Here is a 20583-nt window from a genome sequence, read left to right as displayed (position 1 = left end):
CCTTGCGACATTTACTATGTTAAAAGTGCTATATAAATACCAGCTGTTGTTGTTGTTGGATTTGGATCGGGACTTAAGGCTGGTCTCACAGCAAACAGCCTATTTTACAGCAAACAAACCTTATTTGCTCAGCAAACAGAGTTTATTTAAGCAGCGCAGTACAGCAAACAGTCTACAGAGTCTATTTAAAAAGAGTCTGTACGAACTACAGCAAATAGAATTCCTGACCCAAACTACAGCAACTCGCCCTCTCTCTGTCTCTCTGACTCTCTCTTTCTCTCTGTCTCTGTCTCTCTCTCACTCTTTCTCTCTTTGTCCCTCTCTTTCTCCCTCTCTCTGTCTCTCTGTCTCTCTCTCTCTTTCTCTCTTTGTCTCTCTCTTTCTCCCTCACTCTGTCTCTCTCTTCAAAAAGTACGTCATTGGCTGTAAAGCCTTTGGGATAACCGGTGCTGGTGAAAGGCGCTATAGAAATGCAAGTCTTTCTATTTTCTATCAACTTTAATCATCTGTAACACCTTAGTTTGAGACAGTTTAGGTGTTTGTTGAGGGTCTCTGTGGCTTTACATTGCAAGTTAAATTACAGTTTCCGCCTGCTGTGGATTCGTTCGTAAATCTGATAGAACACATTCGAGTTTGCGTCTCTTTCCCGCCTTCTTTTTTGATGACATTTTCAATGCAGCAAAATCCGCCGATGTGTCGAGTCTGGTCACGAGGGCTGTCCCAAGCCTGGATAACATATTAAAACAGAGAAATATATAGATATTTAGATCATGTTTATATCAGTTTACTTGTTCTCCATAAGACACGGATCTGGCTTACAGTTTACAGGCAACAGTAGACGGGTATTAATCATAAATAATCTCAAATTAGAAACCAACAAGATTCTTTTTAAAATCAAAGTATCCATTCAGCCAACTGCACTGTTTGATTGGTTGACACGTCCACACAATCCAATCAGCCGTTTCATCATACGCCATTTGCCAGGAGAAGTGTTTCCAGGGTCAAGGGGCATCGTTCCGAACAACGGACCCAGGTCATTGGTTTAAGAGAATGGAAACCGGTGATATGGCGCCCCTACCGGTAAGCGAAAAGTCTGCGTATGCCTGGGACCTCAATGAAAAAGCTGTTTGCCAGTTCGGAGGGCCAAGCTCGCTGCTTAGTGGCGTAGACAGATAGCAACAGCTTTTCCTTATAGCACACAGAAATGTACAGGTGCAAAAACACATACACACATACACGCACTTATATACACACATGCATACACACAAACACATACACACATACATACACACAAACACATACACACATTCATACACAGAAACGCATACACACATACACACAAACAACTACACACGTAAACATACGCCTAGAAGGACAAGGGCAGTAGGTGCATGGTAACACCACCACCTCAAACTTCCCCTCCAAGTCACACATCATCCTGACGTGGAAATATATCGGCCGTTCCTTCATCGTCAGTGGCTCAAAATCCCGGACTCCTTCCCTAACAGCACTGTGGGAGCACCTTCACCACACGCACTGCAGCGGTTCAGGAAGGTGGATCACCACCACCTTCTCAAGGGCAATTAGGGATGGATAATAAATCCTGGCCTTGCCAGCGACGCCCACATCCCGTGAATAAAGAAAAACACCCTCACAGACACAGACATACTCACACATACATACACACGTATATATACACGCACACACACACACAGACACACACAGATGCACACACACACACTCACACACAGACACGCACAAATATAAATACACTCACCAAATATAAACACAGATATACACACGCACATAAATGCATGCTTAAGTCTTGCATATCGACTTAGCATGGAAGCCATTTAGGAACATAGTTTGAGTTATCCGGGATTGTTGTCGCATTTCTGCATCTCTACAATAATTCCTGTGGCTAAAGTATTAAAATCAATCACCCGACAGGGGGCCGGGGCGGGGGGCTTCGACACCTGTAGAGATAATAAAAATACTTTAACATCTGGGTAGCTGAAATACAAACAAAACTATTGGAATGACACTGCGGATGAGTGTCTGTCGAAGGCATTATGCCCGAAGGTGCCAGTGCGGTTGATGGATTCGCTTTGTTTCCATTCGAAGCGATGATGGTGATTGAATGGAAATTAAGATGACGTAGACCGGGGTCTGCTCTCTGTTCACGAGGCGAAATAGTCCTTTGAAGCTAAAACTGTACACGAACAAAATATGAAACAAGCATTAATTCTAGTAAATCCTTGGTCACGTGCCGCAAATATTGAGAATAGAATTGTGGGACGGTCTTTGAATCAATCTTAAAAGAACTTGGAAAATATAAAAAATATACCATTGAAATCGGAGTTGGGGTTGACTAGTTTTGACAAAGTGTTTGAAAGCTACCACAGTGAGTGGCTGAGGCGAATAGCATAGATGCAATTAAGGGGAATCCTAGATAAACACAGGAGGGAGAAAGGGATAGAAGGAATTGAAGATAGGGTGAGATGAAGAGGGGTGGGAGGAGGCTCGTGTGGAGCATAAACAACGGCATGGACCAGTTGGGCCGAATGGCCTGGGCCTGTGTCTGTGTTTCTAATTTGAGATTATTTACGATTAATACCCGTCTACTGTTGCCTGTAAACTGTAAGCCAGATCCGTGTCTTATGGAGAACAAGTAAACTGATATAAACATGAGGAAATAGAGGTAAACAAGTATGATTTGATTGGGATTACAGAAACGTGGCTGCAGGGTGGGCAAGGCTGGGAACTTAACATCCAGGGATATACAATATTTAGGAAGGATCGGGAAAAAGGTAGGGGAGGTGGGGTAGCATTGCTGGTAAAGGAGGGGATTAATGCAATGGAAAGGAAGGATATTAACTCGGATGAAACGGAATCTGTATGGGTAGAAATGAGAAATAGCAAGGGGAGGAAAACGTTAGTGGGTGTGATATATAGGCCTCCAAATAGTAATATGGAGGTGAGGGAAGGCATAAAAAGTGAAATTAGAGAAGCATGCGATAAGAGCACAGCTGTCATCATGGGTGACTTTAATTTACATATTGATTGGACTACCCAAATTAGTAAAAATTCTGAGGAGGAGGAATTCCTGGAATGTTTTCGGGACGGTTATCTGGACCAATATGTCGAGGAGCCGACTCGAGATCAGGCCATTTTAGACTGGGTATTGTGCAATGAGAAGGGACTTATCAGCAATCTTCTTGTACGAGGCCCCTTGGGTCAGAGCGATCATAATATGATCGAGCTCTCAGTCGAGATGGAGAGTGAGGAAATTGAATCAGAGACTAAGGTCCAGAACTTAAATAAAGGGAATTACGAGGGTATGAGACGGGAATTGGGTAAGATTGATTGGGTGGTGTTTCTGGGGGGATTGACAGTGGAGAGACAATGGCAAGCATTCAAAGATAGAATGGAAGAATTCCAGAACATGTTTATACCGGTTTGGCATAAAAGTAAACCTAAAAAGGTGACTCAACCGTGGATAACGAGGGAAATTAGGGACAGCATAAAATCAAAAAAAAGGGCATATCAACTGGCAAAAAAAAGCACCAGACCAGAAGATTGGGGGCAGTACAGGATACAGCAAAAGAGGACAAAGGGATTAATCAGGAAGGGGAAAATAGAATACGAAAGTAAACTTGCAGCAAACATAAAGACAGACTGCAAAAGCTTTTATCGGTATATCAGGAGGAAAAGACTGGTAAAATCCCAAGTCGGTCCCTTGCAGTCCGATTCGGGAGAATATATAATGGAGAATAAGGAATTGGCAGACCAATTAAACTCATACTTTGGTTCTGTATTCACAAAGGAGGACACAAATAACCTCCCAGGAATATCGGCAAACATAGGGACTAATGAGAGGGAGGAGCTGACAGAAATTAGTATCTCTAGGGATATGGTGTTGGGTAAGTTGAGGGGACTGAAGGCCGACAAATCCCCGGGGCCTGATAAACTACATCCTAGGGTACTTAAGGAGGTGGCCCTGGAGATAGCAGATGCTCTAAGGATCATCTTCCGGAACTCCATTGACTCGGGAACAGTACCCGTGGATTGGAGGGTAGCTAATGTTACCCCAATATTTAAAAAGGGGGGTAGAGAGAAAGCAGGGAATTATAGACCAGTAAGCCTTACATCGGTTGTGGGCAAAATGCTAGAGTCCATTATTAAGGATAAAATAGCGGAGCACTTGACAAATGGGGAAAGGATCGGACAGAGTCAACATGGATTTACAAAGGGTAAATCGTGTTTGACTAATCTGCTGGAATTTTTTGAGGAAGTAACTGGTAAAATAGATGGGGGAGAGCCAGTGGATGTGGTGTACCTTGACTTCCAGAAAGCCTTCGATAAGGTTCCACACAAAAGATTATCATGCAAAATTAAGGCTCATGAAATTGGGGGCAAAGTATTAACGTGGATAGAGAACTGGCTGGCGGATAGAAAACAGAGAGTTGGAATAAACGGCTCGTTTTCGGAGTGGCAGGCAGTGACGAGCGGGGTGCCGCAAGGATCTGTCCTGGGACCCCAGCTGTTCACAATATATATAAATGATCTGGATCAGGGAATTGGATGCAATATTTCCAAATTCGCTGACGACACTAAACTAGGAGGAGGGGTGGGCTCTGATGAGGATGTCAGGAGGCTACAGTGCGATTTGGACAGGTTGGGGGAATGGGCGGATACGTGGCAGATGCACCATAATGTGGATAAATGCGAGGTTATCCACTTTGGGGGTAAAAACAGGAGGGTAGATTATTATCTAAATGGCAATAGATTGGGAGATGGGGAAGTGCAGAGGGACCTGGGTGTTCTTGTGCACCAGTCACTGAAGGAGAGCATGCAGGTGCAACAGGCGATTAAGAAGGCAAATGGTATGTTGGCCTTCATATCAAGGGGGTTCGAGTATAGGAATAGGGATAGCTTACTACAGCTGTACAAGGTGCTGGTGAGACCGCATCTGGAGTATTGTGTACAGTTTTGGTCGCCCCATCTGCGGAAGGATGTTCTTGCCATGGAAAGAGTGCAACGGCGATTCACCAGGCTGATACCTGGAATGGCGGGAATGACCTACGAAGAGAGATTAAATAGTTTGGGCTTGTACTCACTGGAGTTTAGAAGATTGAGAGGGGATCTCATTGAAACATATAAAATTATGGCAGGCCTGGACAGGCTTAATTCAGAGAGAATGTTTCCAATGGCTGGGGAGCACAGAACCAGGGGCCACAGTCTAAAAATAGCGGGCAAATCATTTAAAACAGAGATGAGGAAGAATTTCTTCACTCAAAGAGTGGTGAGCCTGTGGAATTCCCTGCCACAGAGGGCTGTGAAGGCTAATTCAATAAATATTTTCAAGAGAGAATTGGATATATTTCTGAAGGCTAAGGGGATTAAGGGTTACGGAGAAAAGGCGGGGACGGGGTACTGAACTGGTAAGATCAGCTATGATCTCAGACGAAGATCAGCCATGATCTCATTGAATGGCGGAGCAGGCTCGAAGGGCCGAATGGCCTACTCCTGTTCCTATCTCTATGTTTCTAAATATCTATATATTTCTCTGTTTTAATATGTTATCCAGAATTCTGTGTAATTCTATGGAAGGCGCCTATGGAAACTATGTGAAGGGTCGTCATCTTCAGAAGAATGAAGCGGTCTGGAAACTGGCAAATAAGAGAAAGTTACATCAGTTTTAATTTTAGAATGAATTACTGGTAGAATTGGTTTTGAACTGAGAAGACCATTTTAGTACCTTACTGAATTTCTGAACACGATGCGGAAATGCCTGACCTCAACTGACAAAGAAGCGAGCCTGGCCTTGAAGCAGAGAGTGGGCAGCTCGTTGGCAGCGAAGAGGCGCTTTGGCTGTGACCACGCCTGTTGCTCTGAATACCACAGACCACGCTGCTCGGGCCGCTTGCGAAGAGATGTGCAAAGTGCAGCCAGTTGGGGAAACGGCTGGCCGAGATTCTGACTTGAGCTGGAAAATAATGGCCGAGCTAGATGCTCTCTGTGGTTTTCCTGTTTCTGCAGGTGAGCCGCTCACACACAGAAAGGTCAAACAGTGAGGAACCATGTTCAACCGCACGCAGAAGACAGTTGTCACGGAGGGTAGATTGAACTGAACAGAGAGCAGACTCGAGTACATTGACCTCATTTGCAGCCTCTCCTTCCATGTGACACCGGGTCCTGTTTATCTGCATTGCCCGGTGTTTGCACAGGAGTAATTGATACTATTCTGACTCTCAATATCATTCATTAAATATCCACTCCCTCCACCACCGGCGCACCGTGGCTGCAGTGTGTGCTATCTCCATACAGGCTGCACTGCAGGAACTCGCCAATGCTTCTCCGACAGCACCTCCCAAACCCGCGACCTCCACCCCCTAGCAGGACAAGGAGAGCAGGCGCTTGGGAACAACCCCACCTCCAAGTTCCGCCCTCCAATTCACACACACCAACCTGACATGGGCAAATATCGGCCGTTTCTTCATCGTCGCTGAGTCAAAATCCTGGAACTCCCTCCCCAACAGAGCTGTGGGAGCACCTTCACCACACGGGACGACAGCGGTTCAAGGAGGAAGTCCACCACCACCTTCTCAAGGGCAATTAAGGGTGGGCAATAAATGCCGGCCTTGCCAGCGATGCCCACATCCCACGAACGAGTAAAAATAAACGACCAGGTTCTTACTTTGATGAAAAGATAAAGAAAAGTGTGTTTATATCAAATTCTTAGAAACTTTTCACCCACCGTCCCTTGTTTTCATTCCCCTAAGGATTTTCCCAGTGCAGATTCTCGGAGATTTGCTCTGTTGGGCACCTGCTGAATTGCCTCGGATAAGTATTTCCGGTGAAATCACAAGCCAGCACTTTCTGGAATTCCTTTACTGTCCAATAGCAATATCGGCCATAAGTCGTCCTTATTCACGATGCTGCTAACAGATTGTAGCCAGGGTTCAATGTCCCTCATTTATTCGGTGACTGGAAACGCTTCCGTGTCGTCACTGCTTTTGGATTACATTCTGAACCTCTGGCTTTCACCTCCCAGTCCCGTGACCACCACCACCTCGAAGGACAGGGGCAGCAGGTGAATGGGAACAGCACCACCTCCAAGTTCCCCTCCAAGTCACACATATAGATTCATAGACTCATAGAATTGTTGCAGCACAGAAGGAGGACATTCGGCCCGTCGAGCCCGTGCCGGCTCTCTGCAAGAGCACTTGCGCTAGTCCCACTCCCCGCCCTTTCCCCGTAGCCCTGTATTAATTTCCCTTCAGATACTTATCCAATTCCCTTTTGAAAACCACAATTGGGTCTCCTTCCACCACCTTTTCAGACAGTGCATTCCAGATCCTAAATAATTGTTGCATAAGAAAGTTTTTCCTCATGTCCGCTTTGGTTCTTCTGCCAATCTCCATAAATCTGTGTCCTCTGATTCTCGACCCTCCTGCCAATGGGAACAGTCTCTCTCTATCTACTCTGTCCAGACCCCTCATGATTTTGAACCATCCTGACTTGGAAATATATCAGCCTTTCCTTCATCGTCGCTGGGTCAAAATCCTGGAACTCACTCCCTAACAGCACTGTGGGAGCACCTTCACCACACGGACTGCAGCGGTTCGAGAAGGCGGCTTACCACCACCGTCTCAAGGGCAACCAGGAATAGGCAATAAATGCTGGCCTTGCCAGTGATGCCCACATCCCGTGAATGAAGTAAATACAATTCTAAACTTTAACAGCCAAAATTAAAATTCAGAACAATGACAAATGCAAACATCCATACCATGACCTTTCTGTCACCCTCTCCGAACTGTAATCGTAAACTCTTTATGGCCACTCTACAATTTGCATTCGACTGACCGCTGTGACGCACAGACGCTGCCCACATGTATAATGCATGAGACGTGGGATGCAACAGGATACTGCACCCAGAGGCTTAGCTCGTAATAGTTTCCACCGCATCTGAAGGGGGTGTAACCAACTGTGTGTGCGCTCGGGTCACTCGGCGCCCACTCCCACTGCAGAATGTTGTGAGCGAGCACGGGAATAACTGAGCGCGGTTCCGGCCTCAAGATGTTCAAGGAAGCTTTTTCCCTGATCCTCATTGTCCACGTGTTCCGGCCTTACGGTGAGTGAGCCACGGCCGCGATCTCCAACTGGAATCAGGCAAAAACTGGAAACAATGGACTGTGTTTACTAAGTTGAAAATATGACCCAGCTAACAGCTTTTGGGCTGATATTTTCTCCCCCCCCCCTATCTCTCTAATCTCCTCCAGCCCTACAGCCCTCCGAGATCTCTGCGCTCCTCCAATTCTGGCCTCTTAAACTTCCCCAATTTTAATCGCGCCAGCACTGGCGGGCCGAAACTTCAGCTGCCTGAGCCTTAAGCTCTGGAATTCCCTCCCTAAACCTCTCCGCCTCTCTCTCCTCCTTTGAGACTCTCCTTAAAACCTACCTCTTTGACCCAGCTTTTGGTCACCTGCCCTAATATCTGTGACTCTAATTCTGTGACTCGGTGTTAAATTTCTGTAAAGCGCCTTGGGCTGTTTAATGACGTTAAAGGCGCTGTATGAAAGAAAGTTGTTGTTGATAATGTTGGTTTACTTTCTAGTCCCTCTGTAAGGTGAAGTAAAGGGGAACTAGAGAATGGATATAACCAGCAATAACTGAAGGCAATAATGATGCTGTTCTTAAATTACAGGCGAAGTGTTTCAACGCGGTTTCTTTCTATCGCTCAATAATCAGTTTTAATGTAACAATAATTACTCTAGTTGCAGAATCCCAGCCCTTTCTATCTCGGAGCCCCTTCACAGTGACAGCCGGAGTCGGCCAGTCGGTTCAATTGGAATGTCACCAGAATTATGAAGTGGAACTTGTGAATAGATATTTCTGGTACAAGCAGCTTGTGGGCGAAGCCCCGAGACTAATCGATATCCCATCCTGTAATCGGACCGATTGCAAGTTTACTTCTAAAAGAGGGCACACCAAATATATACTGATCCTGGAAATCCGCGATGTGCAGGTGGCTGACACTGGCTTGTATTACTGTGCTGGTGGGGGTAGCTATGCACCACTCCAGAATGGATCTACACTGCTGGTTGGAGGTAAGAGCGAAACCAAATTGAATTCAGATCATGCACAGCAATATAATTCGGTGTAAACTAAGAGATATCTGTGTCCCAATCCCTGTCCAGACAGTTCCACACCCAAGACGGCTGTGCTGGTGTTTGCTCCGCCGGGGGAGCCGCATTTAAGGGACACCGTCCCCTTGGTGTGTTTGGTCACTGGCGTCTCCTCGAACCAGATTGCTATTTACTGGAACGTTACCGGACAGGTGACCGAGGGACGGAGCGATTCCGGTACACTGGACCCGGACGGGACCTACAGCATCAGAAGCCATGTGATGGCCTCGGGGGAAGCCTGGAGAACTGGCGGGTTCTGCACCTGTATTGTTGAGCTGGGTTCCAAGGACAAATCTTGGGCCAAGAGCGTGTCGCTTCCCAAAACAGTGGCAGGTGAGTCTGTGATCTGTATAGCGAAGGTCAGTATTCAGCTTTAGCGTCAGTTGGAGTAGTTCACTCGCTCCTAAGCGCCTGAAGTCTGTTAATAAAGCAACACCACGGGATGAGCATTAGTATCTATATATTAGGAGAAATAGCGTGGTCAGTCTGTTATAAAATACATTGAGATAAGCTACGGTTACCCTTCCTCACAGGTCTTGTAAAAACTTTCTCCGCTCTTGGCTGACTTTACATTTCTGCGTGTCATCTTAGAAAGATACAGCGCAGAAGGAGGCCATTCGGCCCATCGTGCCTGTGTCGGCTCTTTGAAAGAGCAACCCAATTAATCCCACTCCGCCCTGCTCTTTCCCCATAGCCCATGCAGGATTCTCACCTTCAAGTATTTATGCGATTCCCTTTTGAAAGTTATTAGTGAATCAGCTTCTCAGGCAGCGCATCAACAACAACAACAAGAATTTGTATTTATATAGCGCCGTTAATGTAGTAAAACCTCCCAAGGTGCTACGCAAGGGCATTTTAAGACAACAAATTTGACACCGATCCCCATAAGTATAAATTAGGGCAGGTGACCCAATGCTTGGTCAACGAGGTAGGTTTCAAGGGGCGTCTTAAAGGAGGAAAGAGAGGTAGAGAGGCGGAGAGGTTTAAGCAGGAATTTCTAGAGCTTAGGGCCTAGGCAACAGAAGGCACGACCACCAAAGGTTGAGCGATTTTGAACAGGGATGCTCAAGAGGGCAGAATTAGAGGAGCGCAGATATCTCGGGTGATTGTGGGGCTGAAGGAGTTTACAGAGATAGGAATGGGCGAAGCCATGGAGGGATTTGATAACAAGGATGAGAATTTTGAAATCGAGTTGCTTCTTAACCCGGATCCAATGTACGTCAGCGAGCACAGGGGAGATGGGCAAATGGGACTTGCTGCGGGTTAGGACACGGGCAGCCAAGTTTTAGATGACCTCAAATTTATGTAGGGTGGAATCTGGGAGGCCAGCCAGGCGTGCATTGGAATAGTCAAGTCTGGAGGTAACAAAGGCATGGATGAGGGTTTCAGCAGCGGATGAGCTGAGGCAAGGGCGGAGACTGGCGATGGAATGGATTGGAATGAGCGTGCTTTCTGACCTGAAACTAGTCAAGAGATGCCGTGTAATAGTTGGCTGAACACGTCTGCTGGGATCAGACTCTCGCTCATTTCCACCTGTTTATTTTCTCGTTTCCTGTTTTGAAGAACGAACCCTCCTTATCAATCCCCACTTTCCCCGTGGAATATATTTTCATGTAATCGGGTTATGAAGCCTCAGTTAAATTGGGTAATCATTCCAGTTTATCACACATAAAACATGGGGGTTATATGTGCACAAATCTTTGAAGGTGGCAGAACAAGTCGAGAAAACTATTAAAAAACATATGGACTCTTTGGCTTTATCAATAGAGGAATAGAGTACAGAAGCAAGGAAGCTATGCTAAACCTTTATAAAGCAATGTTTGGGCGCCAGCTGGAGTATTGTGTCCAGTTCTGTGCACCATACTTTAGGAAGGATGTCAAGGCCTTGGAGAGGGATGCAGAGGAGATTTACCAGAATGGTACCAGGGATGAGTGACTTCAGTTATGTGGAGAGACTGGAGAAGCTGGGATTGTACTCCTTAGAGCAGAGAAGATTAAGAGGAGATTTAATAGAGGTGGTCAATCATGAATCATGAAGGTTTCTGATAGAATAAATAAGGAGAAACTGTTTCCAGTGGCAGAAGGGTCGGGAACCAGAGGACACAGATTGAAGGTGATTAGCAAAAGAACCAGAGGCGACATCAGGAGACATTTGTTTACACAGCGAGTTATTGTGATCTGGAACGCGCTGCCTGAAAGAGTGGTGGAAGCAGATTCATTGGTAACTTTCAAAAGGGAGCTGGATAAACACTTGAAGGGATAACATTAACAGGGCTTTGGGGATAGAGAAGGGCAGTGGGACTAATTGGGTAGCTCCACCAACGAGCCGGCACAGCCACGATGTGTTGAATGGCCTCCTTCTGTGCTGTAATCATTCTATGATTCAGTTTTCAAATAGTATGTTTTGATTGTGCATTATTAAAATTATGGAGCAATACTGAGAGTGCCGTCTGTCAATTTGACACAACTTTCACTTGTCCAACATTAGTCGCATTGGCTGGCTTTTCCTTTCACACCCCGAGTCTGATGCTCCTTCACTGTAACTGCGTCAAGTTTCTCATCAGAGAATCCCAGAAAGTAATGAGTTGACCCAGCAACATTTTCTAAGTGTTTCTCTCTGTAGAGTGGTGCATTCCGTCCCTTCCCATTGCCATAACTGTCTTGGTGTTCCTGGTTCTAGTCGTGATCCTCATTTCCATTTGGAATCATAAAAGCGGCAGATCAGGTGAGAATTTATGTTTATGAGGAATATTTTAATAAATGTTTGTTTAATGTGATTCTCTTCTCGAAGCGTTAAATGCTAATTGCAGTTAATTGTTTCAGAAGAACGAGTCAAGAGACCCCACAAGGAAAGGTGAGTAACTGAACCATTTACAAAGTTCCTCAGTAACAGTCTCACTGTATTTAACACTGTGTGAAAACCAGTTCACCCCGGCTCCAATTTCAACATTTCCCACGTTCTTTTAAGATTGATTCAAAGTCCATTCCGCAATTCTGTTCACAATATTTATGGCATGTTACCAAGGATTTACAAGAGGTAATGCTTGTTTAAAATTTTTGTTTGCATGCAGTTTTAGTTTGAAAGAGAGAACGACAAGAGCGGGAAGAAATGAGCGACACTCGGGTGAGTTCGATTGAATTGTTGGTGCAGATAGAACATCAATTGTGGGATGTTTTAAAGATCATAAGTTCATTTCCCGCCATCAAAATGTCCTGCCATCGTTCTCCTGTCTGCCAGATCTACAGAAAGGCTAATTATTGGTTATTAATGCTGACAATTATGTATCAGATGGACAATGGACGCCAGACTCCGGGGGTGGATCATCCATATCCATCCATTGGCGTATTGGGGAACCATTAGCATAGTGCGGGATATTTGGCATAATGGGGTACCATTGGGGTATTGTTGGACAATTAGTGTATTGGGGGATTATTGGCTTATTGGGGTACCATTGTCATATTGCTGGACCATTGGATGGTCATTGGCTTATTGGGGTACCATTGGCGTATTGCTGGACCATTGGCATATTAGGGGCCCATTGGCGCATGGTGCCTCTATAATTAGATATAGATTAGCCAAAATTGATAATATTTAAATTCATACTCTTAACTGTTAATACACAGGTGACACCCATCAAATGGAGGCGAAGTTGACACATCAGGGTGCAATGCATGTAAGTAAGATCAGTGAACCTGTTGCAATAATATACATGAACATGATGATTCCTGGGATGGGTGCAATGCGCCGCATGTGGGATATTTCACACGGTTGGCATTGAGCAGGTCATCGTCCAGATGATTTTAATTTGAAGCGAATCACAATCGTTGCTCCAACTGGAAACAAAACAAATCCTGCAGCCCTCTTCCCATCTGATAATAGAAAGGATAGGTTAATGTTCCAAGTAGAATGCCTTCGCACAAAAATCTAGGCTGATGCTCCCAGTGCGGTACTGAGGGAGGGCTGCACTATCAGAGGGCCAGTACTGAAGGAGCGCCGCACTGTCGGAGGGGCAGTAATGAGGGAGTGCCGAATTGTCAGAGGGGCAGTACTGAGGGAGCGCCGCACTGTCAGAGGGGCAGTACTGAGGGAGTGCTGCACTGTTGGAGGGGCGGTACTGAGGGAGCACCGCACTGTCGGAGGGGCAGTAGTGAGGGAGCACCGCACTGACAGAGGGGCAGTACTGAGGGAGCACCACACTGTCAGAGGGGCGTAATGAGGGAGTGCCGCACTGTCATTGGCGCAGTACTAAGGGAGCGCCGCACTGTCGGAGGGGCAGTACTGAGGGAGCACCGCACTATCAGAGGGGCAGTATTGAGGGAGCGCCACACTGTCAATGGGGCAGTAATGAGGGAGCGCTGCACTGTCAGAGGGGCAGTAATGAGGGAGCGCCGCACGGTCAGAGGGGCAGTACTGAGGGAGCGCCGCATTTTCAGAGGGGCAGTAATAAGGGACTGTCGCACTGTCAGAGGGGCAGTACTGAGGGAGCGCCGCACTGTCCGAGAGGCAGTACTAAGGGAGTGCTGCACCATCGCAGGTGCCATCTTTCAGATGATTAAACTGAGGCCCCGTCTGCCCTCTCAGGTGGATGTAAAATAACTCATCCCACTCTCTCGAAGAAAAGCATAGGAGAGTTCTCCCTGGTTTCCTGGGCCAATAGTTATCCCACAACCAACATTATTTTAAAAAAAGTGTATCTGGCCATTATCAGATTGCTGTTTGTGGGAGCTTGCTGTGCGCAGACTGGCTGCCACGTTTGCTACATTACAAGAGTAAATACAATTCAAAAGTATTTCATTGGCTGAAAAGTGCTTTGGAACGTGCTGAGTCCATGAAAGATGCTGTGGAAATGCAAGTCTTTCTTTCTTATAGGACGTGTGATGACATGTGATTCAGTCTGGGTATGACTGATTGTGTGTGTGTCATTGAGTGTGAGTATGAGTGTATTTGAGTGTGTGTATGTGTGTGTAATTGAGTGTGTGTGTGATTCTGTCTGGGTGTGGTTGATTGTGTGTGTGTGTGTGAGAGAGAGTGATTGAGTGTCTGTATAAAAGTAAGGAAGTCTTGCTAGAATTGTACAGGCCCTTGGTGAAACCACACCTGTTGTACTGTGCACAGCTTTGGTCTCCTTATCTAAGGAAGGATGTACTTGCCTTGGAGGCGGTGCAACAAAGGTTCACTAGATTGATTCCTGGGATGAGAGGGCTGCCCTATGGTGAGAGATTGTTTAGATTGGGCCTATACTCTCTGGAGTTTAGAAGAATGAGAGGTGATCTCATTGAAACATACAAAATTCTGAAGTGGATTGATTGACAGTGTAGATGCTGGTGGTTTTCCCTGGCTGGAATGTCTAGAACTAGGGATCACAGTCTCAGGATTAGGGGCAGGTCATTTAAGACGAAATTTAGGAGGAATTTCTTCACTCAGAGGGTTGTGAATCTTTGGAATTCTCTGCCCCAGAGGGCTGTGGATGCTCAGTCTTTGAGTATATTCAAGACAGAGATCGATAGATTTTTGGACTCTAGGGGAATCAATGGATATGGGGATCGGGCGGGAAAGTGGAGTTGAGGTCGATGATCAGCCAGGATCTTAATGAATGGTGGAGCAGGCTCGAGGGGACGTATGACCGACTCCTGCTCCTAATTTTTATGTTTTCTGATCTTTCAAAGAGCCAGCACAGGCACGATGGACCGAATGGCCTGCTTCTGTGCTGCATCGTTCTCTGATTACATGAAACGCGACTGCATGACCAGATAGTTTGACCTGCCTTTAAATATCTTGAAATGTCAATGTTTAATATATTTTCCTGTCTCAGGGCGGCCCTCGAGACCAGATACTTTACGCCTCTCTGGAATTTGCTGCATCGGAAAAGTCATCAAAAAAAAAGGCGGGTCGCGGTTGAGAACCCCGAGGGTTTCGATCCGATGGATGTGGGAGGAGACCGGACTTACAAAAGAACCCACAGCCTGTGGGGAAAAGAATGGAGCCACGGAGACTCCCGTCAAACATCTAAACTATCTGCCTGCACTCGACAGATTTTGCAAAGACTCTTTCTGTTCAATGTAAACGAACGTGCTTTGAGTATTGTAAAGATATTCCACTGCATTAGTGTAATTCAAGTGTGAGACAAACATTAGGAGCAGGGAGTTCTCGGTTTGGTGTTTCGCTGAACCTTTCCTGCTCATCCTACAGCTCCAGTTAATAACAATCAATAAAATAAATTATTCTTCGAATGTAACAATGCACGAGAGGTTCCTGTCGATCAATATTTCACTTATAATTAAATGTGATCAGGATAATACTTCAATGACTATTGAGCTGGAAATATCGGTTTATTGCAAGAGGTTTGGAGTACAAAAGAAGGGCAATCCTGTTACAACTGTACAGAATATTGGTGAGACCACACCTGGAGTACTGCGTACAGTTTTGGTCTCCTTATTTAAGCAAGGATATACTTGCATTGGAGGCAGTTCAGAGACGATTCACTAGGTTAATTGTAGAGCTGAGGGGTTTGCCTTATGAGGAAAGGTTGAGCAGGTTGGGCCTATACTCTTAGGAATTTAGAAGAATGAGAGGTGATCTTATTGAAACATATCAGGTACTGAGGAGACTCGACCAGGTAGATGCAGACAGGATGTTTCCCCTCATGGGGAAACTAGAACTCGGGGGCATAGTTTCAGAATAAAGGGTCGCCCTTTTAGAATTGAGATGAGGAGGAATTTCTTCTCTCAGAGGGTCGTGAATCGGAGGAATTCTCTGCCCCAGAGAGCCGTGGAGGCTGGGTCATTAAATACATTTAAGGTGGAGATAGACCGATTTTTGCAAGATAAGGGAGTGAAGGATTATGGGGAGCGGGCAGGGAAGTGGTTATCAGCCCAAGATCAGCCATGATCTTATTGAATGGCGGAGCAGGCTCGAGGGGCCAAGTGGCCTATTCCTGCTCCTATTTCTTAAGTTCCTATGTTCCTATGTCATGAATTGAGATACTGTTAGTGGCGATATCCTCTGTCTGAGAAGCGAGATGCTTAATCATTTTCAGACTAAGGCCTCAACCGGAGAGAATCGCGGTAAGAAATGCGCGGAATTGTGCCTCGTTCCATTTCACCTTTGGGCTAGTGTGTTTTGCTATATGTAATAATATCAAAACTACATGTCAGAGATAGTTAGTGAGTGTAGCCTGGCTTGGGAGGAATGGGTGACTGTTGGACCTGTGGTTTCCTAAAACTCTCCACCACAGGGGATTTGCTCACCTCAGGTCTGGATCTGTTGTAGACTCGTGGATAGGGATGGATTGCCATGACAACCCCATTATCATTGTATCATGCGACTACCAGGATGGTAGAAGGTGAACTCGGTGAACCTTGGCCTTTTCTCGTCCAGCAATTCCTATGTTCAAGCTCCCAGGTTTGCACTGTATTGGGAGAGAATATTAAGCCAGAGACTGGTTGCACCATAGGTGGTTATATTGCTTTATCCATCAGTGTCCGATCAGTCTAAGTATTCCCCTTCTGATTAGTTTGGAATCAGCATGTACAACCGAATGAGATTCAGGAGCAATAAAAACTGTTCCTTTCAAAGACATTTTGAAATCCACCTGTCAGAAACTGTCCAATAAATCGCATGAGGTTTTAAACAAATTCATAACAACTGCGTTCTTGTTAATATTAATTTATATTGTAGGATTCCATAAAGCAGATCGAAGTTCACCAAGATGATACCGCGGCAAAAAGGGTGAAATTCTAAGGACAGATTCCATAGACTAGCCTTCTATTCTCCAGACTTTAGAAGATTAAGGAGTGACCTATTTAGGTGTTTAAGGTGATTAAAGGGTTCGATGGGGTAGATAGAGAGCAACCACTTCCTCTGGTGGGGAGAGTCCAGAATAAGGGGGCAAAGCCTTAAAATTAGAGCCAGGCCGTTCAGGGGTGATGTCAGGAAGCACTTCTTCACACAAAGGATAGTGGAAATCTTGAACCTTCTCATCCAAAAAGCTGTTGAGGCTGGGGGTTAATTGAAATTTTCAGCACTGGGATTAATAGATTTTTGCAGGGCAAGGGTATTAAGGGTTACGGAACCAAGGTGGCTAGATGGAGTTAACATACAGGTCAACTATGATCTAATTGCATGGCAGAACAGGCTCCAGAGGCTGAATGTTCTCCTCCTGTTCCTCTGTTCCTGTCGCTAGTAGGATAATTAGTTCAGACTACTAAAAGGCAAAGTGAAGACTGATGTCTGGAGGTTCATCTCTCAACGAGTGATCAGCACATGGAATTGTCCTCTGGGTAGGGTGGTGTGAATGAATACCCCTGGTGTTATTTCGAAAACTGTTTGGTTGCCCTGACAGGCGAGAAGGTCAGAATCTTTCTGGATTCCTGAGCTACGTTTGGCAGAAGGGCCTTTTCACCTGTAGTGACCTTGTGACAAGTGTCTCCAAATACTCTTTGCAATATCTGTGCAGAATATTTTGACAGCAAAATATTGTAAATTTCGGCATGTTTCTATCTCCTCAGTACATGAATTACAAGAGCTTCTCGATGAGATCAGAGCCTAATAACCAGCTCAATTCTCCATTAATCACCACATCAACGGCCTCATACCCAGCTTTTAAATGTATATGAAATCGAAGGTGTGCCCGAAATATATCACAGCATTTCGGCGAATGAGCCTTTGAATTTTACTCTCATATTTGACCGATTTACTATTGTGAAGAGCGAATTGTATTACCGCTGCGAATTATTAACATCGCCAGCAAACCGCTTTCAGTTACAGCCGAAGGGTTCTGCTTTACAAAGTTACAAAGTGTTCACAGCACAGAAACTGGCCATTCAGCCTCACTGGCCCGTGCCGGTGTTTATGCTCCACACAAGCCTCCTCCCGCCCCTTTTCATCTCACCCCATCAGCATATCCTTCTATTCCTTTCTCCCTCATGTGTTTATCCAGCATCCTCTTGAATGCACCTATGCTAGTCACGTCAACCAGTCCCTGTGGTAGCGAGTTCCACATTCTCACCACTCTCTGGGTAAAGGAGTTTCTGCTGAATTCCTTATTGGATTTATTAGTGACTCTCTTATATTGACGGCCCCTAGTTCTGGTCACTTCACAAGTCAAAACAACTTCTCTTCCTATCAAACCCTTTCATAATCTTAAACGCCTCTATCAGATCACCCCTCAGCCTTCTCTTCTCTAGAGAAAAGTGCCCCAGCCTGTTCAATTTTTCCTGATGTGTAAAACCTCTCAGTTCTGTATCATCCTTGTACATCTTTTTTTGCACCTTCTCCAGTGCCTCTATATCCTTTTTATAATATGGAGACCAGAATTGTACACAGTGCTACATGTATGGTCTAACCAAGGTCTATGGAGACCTGAACTGTGCACCGTGCTCCAAGTGTGGTCCAACCAAGGCCTATGGAGACCAGAACTGTACACAGTTCTCCAAACGTGGTCTAGCCAAGGTATATGGAGACCAGAACTGTGCACAGTGCTCCAAGTGTGGTCTAACCAAGGTCTATGGAGACCAGATCTGCGCAGAGTGCTCCAAGTGTGGTCTAACCAAGGTCTATGGAGTCCAGAACTGTACACAGTTCTCCAAGCATGGTCTAACCAAGGTATATGGAGACCAGAATTGTGCACAGTGTTCCAAGTGTGGTCTACCCAAGGTATATGGAGACCAGAAGTGTGCACATTGCTCCAAGTGTGGTCTAACCAAGGCATATGGAGACCAGAACTGAGCACAGTGCTCCAAGTGTGGACTAACCAAGGTATATGGAGACCAGAACTGTACACAGTGCTCCACGTGTGGTCTACCCAAACTTCGATACAAGTTTAACACAACTTCTCTGCTTTTCAATTCTATCCCTCTAGAATTTAACACCAGTGCTGGGTTTGCTGGTTTTCATGGCCTTGTTAACCTGTGTCACTACTTCTAGTGATTTGTGTCGCTGCACCCCAGCTACTCTACCACATTTGAAAATGTATTTTCAAAGAATTAACAGACACTAATAGTGGGTAAAAGCAACCATACATTAAAAAAGAGCAGATGGCTTTCAAATAATGTACATTCGATAGTAAATGTGACAGAGTTCACTCCCAGGAAAGAGCCAGTGAACATTGAGGGTCCACTTACAAAACAACATAAGAAATACGAGCAGGAGTCGGCCATTCGGCCCCTCGAGCCTGCTCCGCCATTGAATAAGATCATGGCTGCTCTTCTACCTCATCTCCACTTTCCTGTACTCTTCCCATATCCATTGAGTCCCCTAGAGTCCAAAAATCTATCGATCTCTGCCTTGAATATACTCAGCGACTGAACCTCCACAGCCCTCTGGGGTAGAGAATTCCAAAGATTCACTACCTCTGAGTGAAGAAAGTTCTCCTCAACACATTCCTAAATGACCGAGCCATTATTCTGAGACTCTGACCCCTTGTTCTGGACTCCCTAGCCAGGGGAAACATGCTCCCTGCATCTACCCTGTCAAGCCCTGTAAGAATTTTGTATGTTTCAATGAGATCACCTCTCATTCTTCTAAACTCCAGCTTTAATATCAATGCAGCCTAAATCCAGAAGCAGTGCCTGAGCTGCCCAGTCGGTTTGACACCCTCTTTTGAACCGCATAAATTTGCTCTATAAATGTGCATTGTAAATCGGCGTTAGAGATACACTGATCGCATCTGGACTGAATGAACTTGGGGCTGGAATCACAAACACAATGCTGGAGTTTGAAAACCTATTTTATTGCGTTTGGGTCTCGGACACTGATGCACTGTAAAGATTATTTGAATTATATCGTGCTCACATACAAAGACGCAAAATCTATCTAAAAACACCAATACAGGACAGGAAAAAAATGTCGATATTGAACCGAAACTGCAGGCGATGTGCCATCTTAAGAGTAGCGGACGATGTGTAAGAGCGAATTTAAATATGTTTAGAATTTGCGCTTTGGGTCGAAATTTCCCATTTGCAAAATGCGCTTGAAATTGCGTCGGTTCTGTTTGGCGTTAAGACTCTCCAGTAGGCGATACGCCGCTTCTGCATTGGTCAGTCTCTCTTCCGAGTGAGGGCTAATTATTGATAAATGTGCATCAAGTCGGTCACAGAACGTGAGATCGCCGCAGTGAGGCTCAGTGAAGGTAGCAATTGAACCCTTTAGCTGCACGCCACTGCTTCCAATAGTCGGATTTCTGCGGTGCTTTGGGGCTTGAACCCGGCGTATCAAAGTCTCTCGGAAGGGTTCACACCTCAGGGCTCTACTACACTGGTTGGTCTTCTGAATGAGATTGACAATTTCCTGTCAATGGATCCCATAAGCACGCGGAAGCAGCACACAATTGAGGAAAAGGTGGCTTGAATTGTGACTGAGCAGCGTGTCTTACTGATCCCACAATGAGAGCAA

The 20583-nt window shown here is 45.5% G+C and overlaps 2 protein-coding genes and 1 long non-coding RNA gene across 3 annotated transcripts in view; 1 reads left to right on the top strand and 2 right to left on the bottom strand.

Moving 5' to 3' along the window:
- Nucleotides 1-479: 479 nt before the first annotated feature.
- On the bottom strand, nucleotides 480-6897 carry LOC147086463 (uncharacterized). Its single transcript, XR_015075730.1, has 2 exons — nucleotides 6472-6897; nucleotides 480-726 (listed from the first exon to the last, which is right to left on the bottom strand). It is a non-coding gene; the product is annotated as an uncharacterized LOC147086463 (long non-coding RNA).
- Nucleotides 6898-8025: 1128 nt separating this feature from the next.
- Nucleotides 8026-15380, top strand: LOC147086462 (uncharacterized). Its single transcript, XM_085978566.1, has 9 exons — nucleotides 8026-8137; nucleotides 8781-9113; nucleotides 9204-9524; nucleotides 9569-9579; nucleotides 11817-11916; nucleotides 12015-12045; nucleotides 12263-12315; nucleotides 12816-12865; nucleotides 15005-15380. Exons 1-9 carry the CDS (start codon nucleotides 8083-8085, stop codon nucleotides 15089-15091), a joined length of 1041 nt encoding a protein of 346 aa, XP_085834692.1. The 5' UTR covers nucleotides 8026-8082; the 3' UTR covers nucleotides 15092-15380.
- A 4525-nt stretch (nucleotides 15381-19905) lies between these two features.
- Nucleotides 19906-20583, bottom strand: part of LOC147086461 (immunoglobulin alpha-2 heavy chain-like) — a 6158-nt gene continuing 5480 nt past the window's right edge. The window contains exon 6 of the mRNA XM_085978562.1: nucleotides 19906-20583. This exon is cut by the window's right edge and continues 103 nt beyond it. The gene's annotated coding sequence lies outside the window, so the exon portion shown is untranslated.

Source organism: Somniosus microcephalus, unplaced genomic scaffold (genome assembly GCF_052327205.1).
Source record: "Somniosus microcephalus isolate GS21.2 unplaced genomic scaffold, FLI_Smic_1.0 unresolved_chr7, whole genome shotgun sequence".
NCBI lineage: Eukaryota > Metazoa > Chordata > Chondrichthyes > Squaliformes > Somniosidae > Somniosus > Somniosus microcephalus.
Note: the sequence above shows the minus strand (reverse complement) of the source record. Positions and strands in the feature narration are given on the sequence as shown.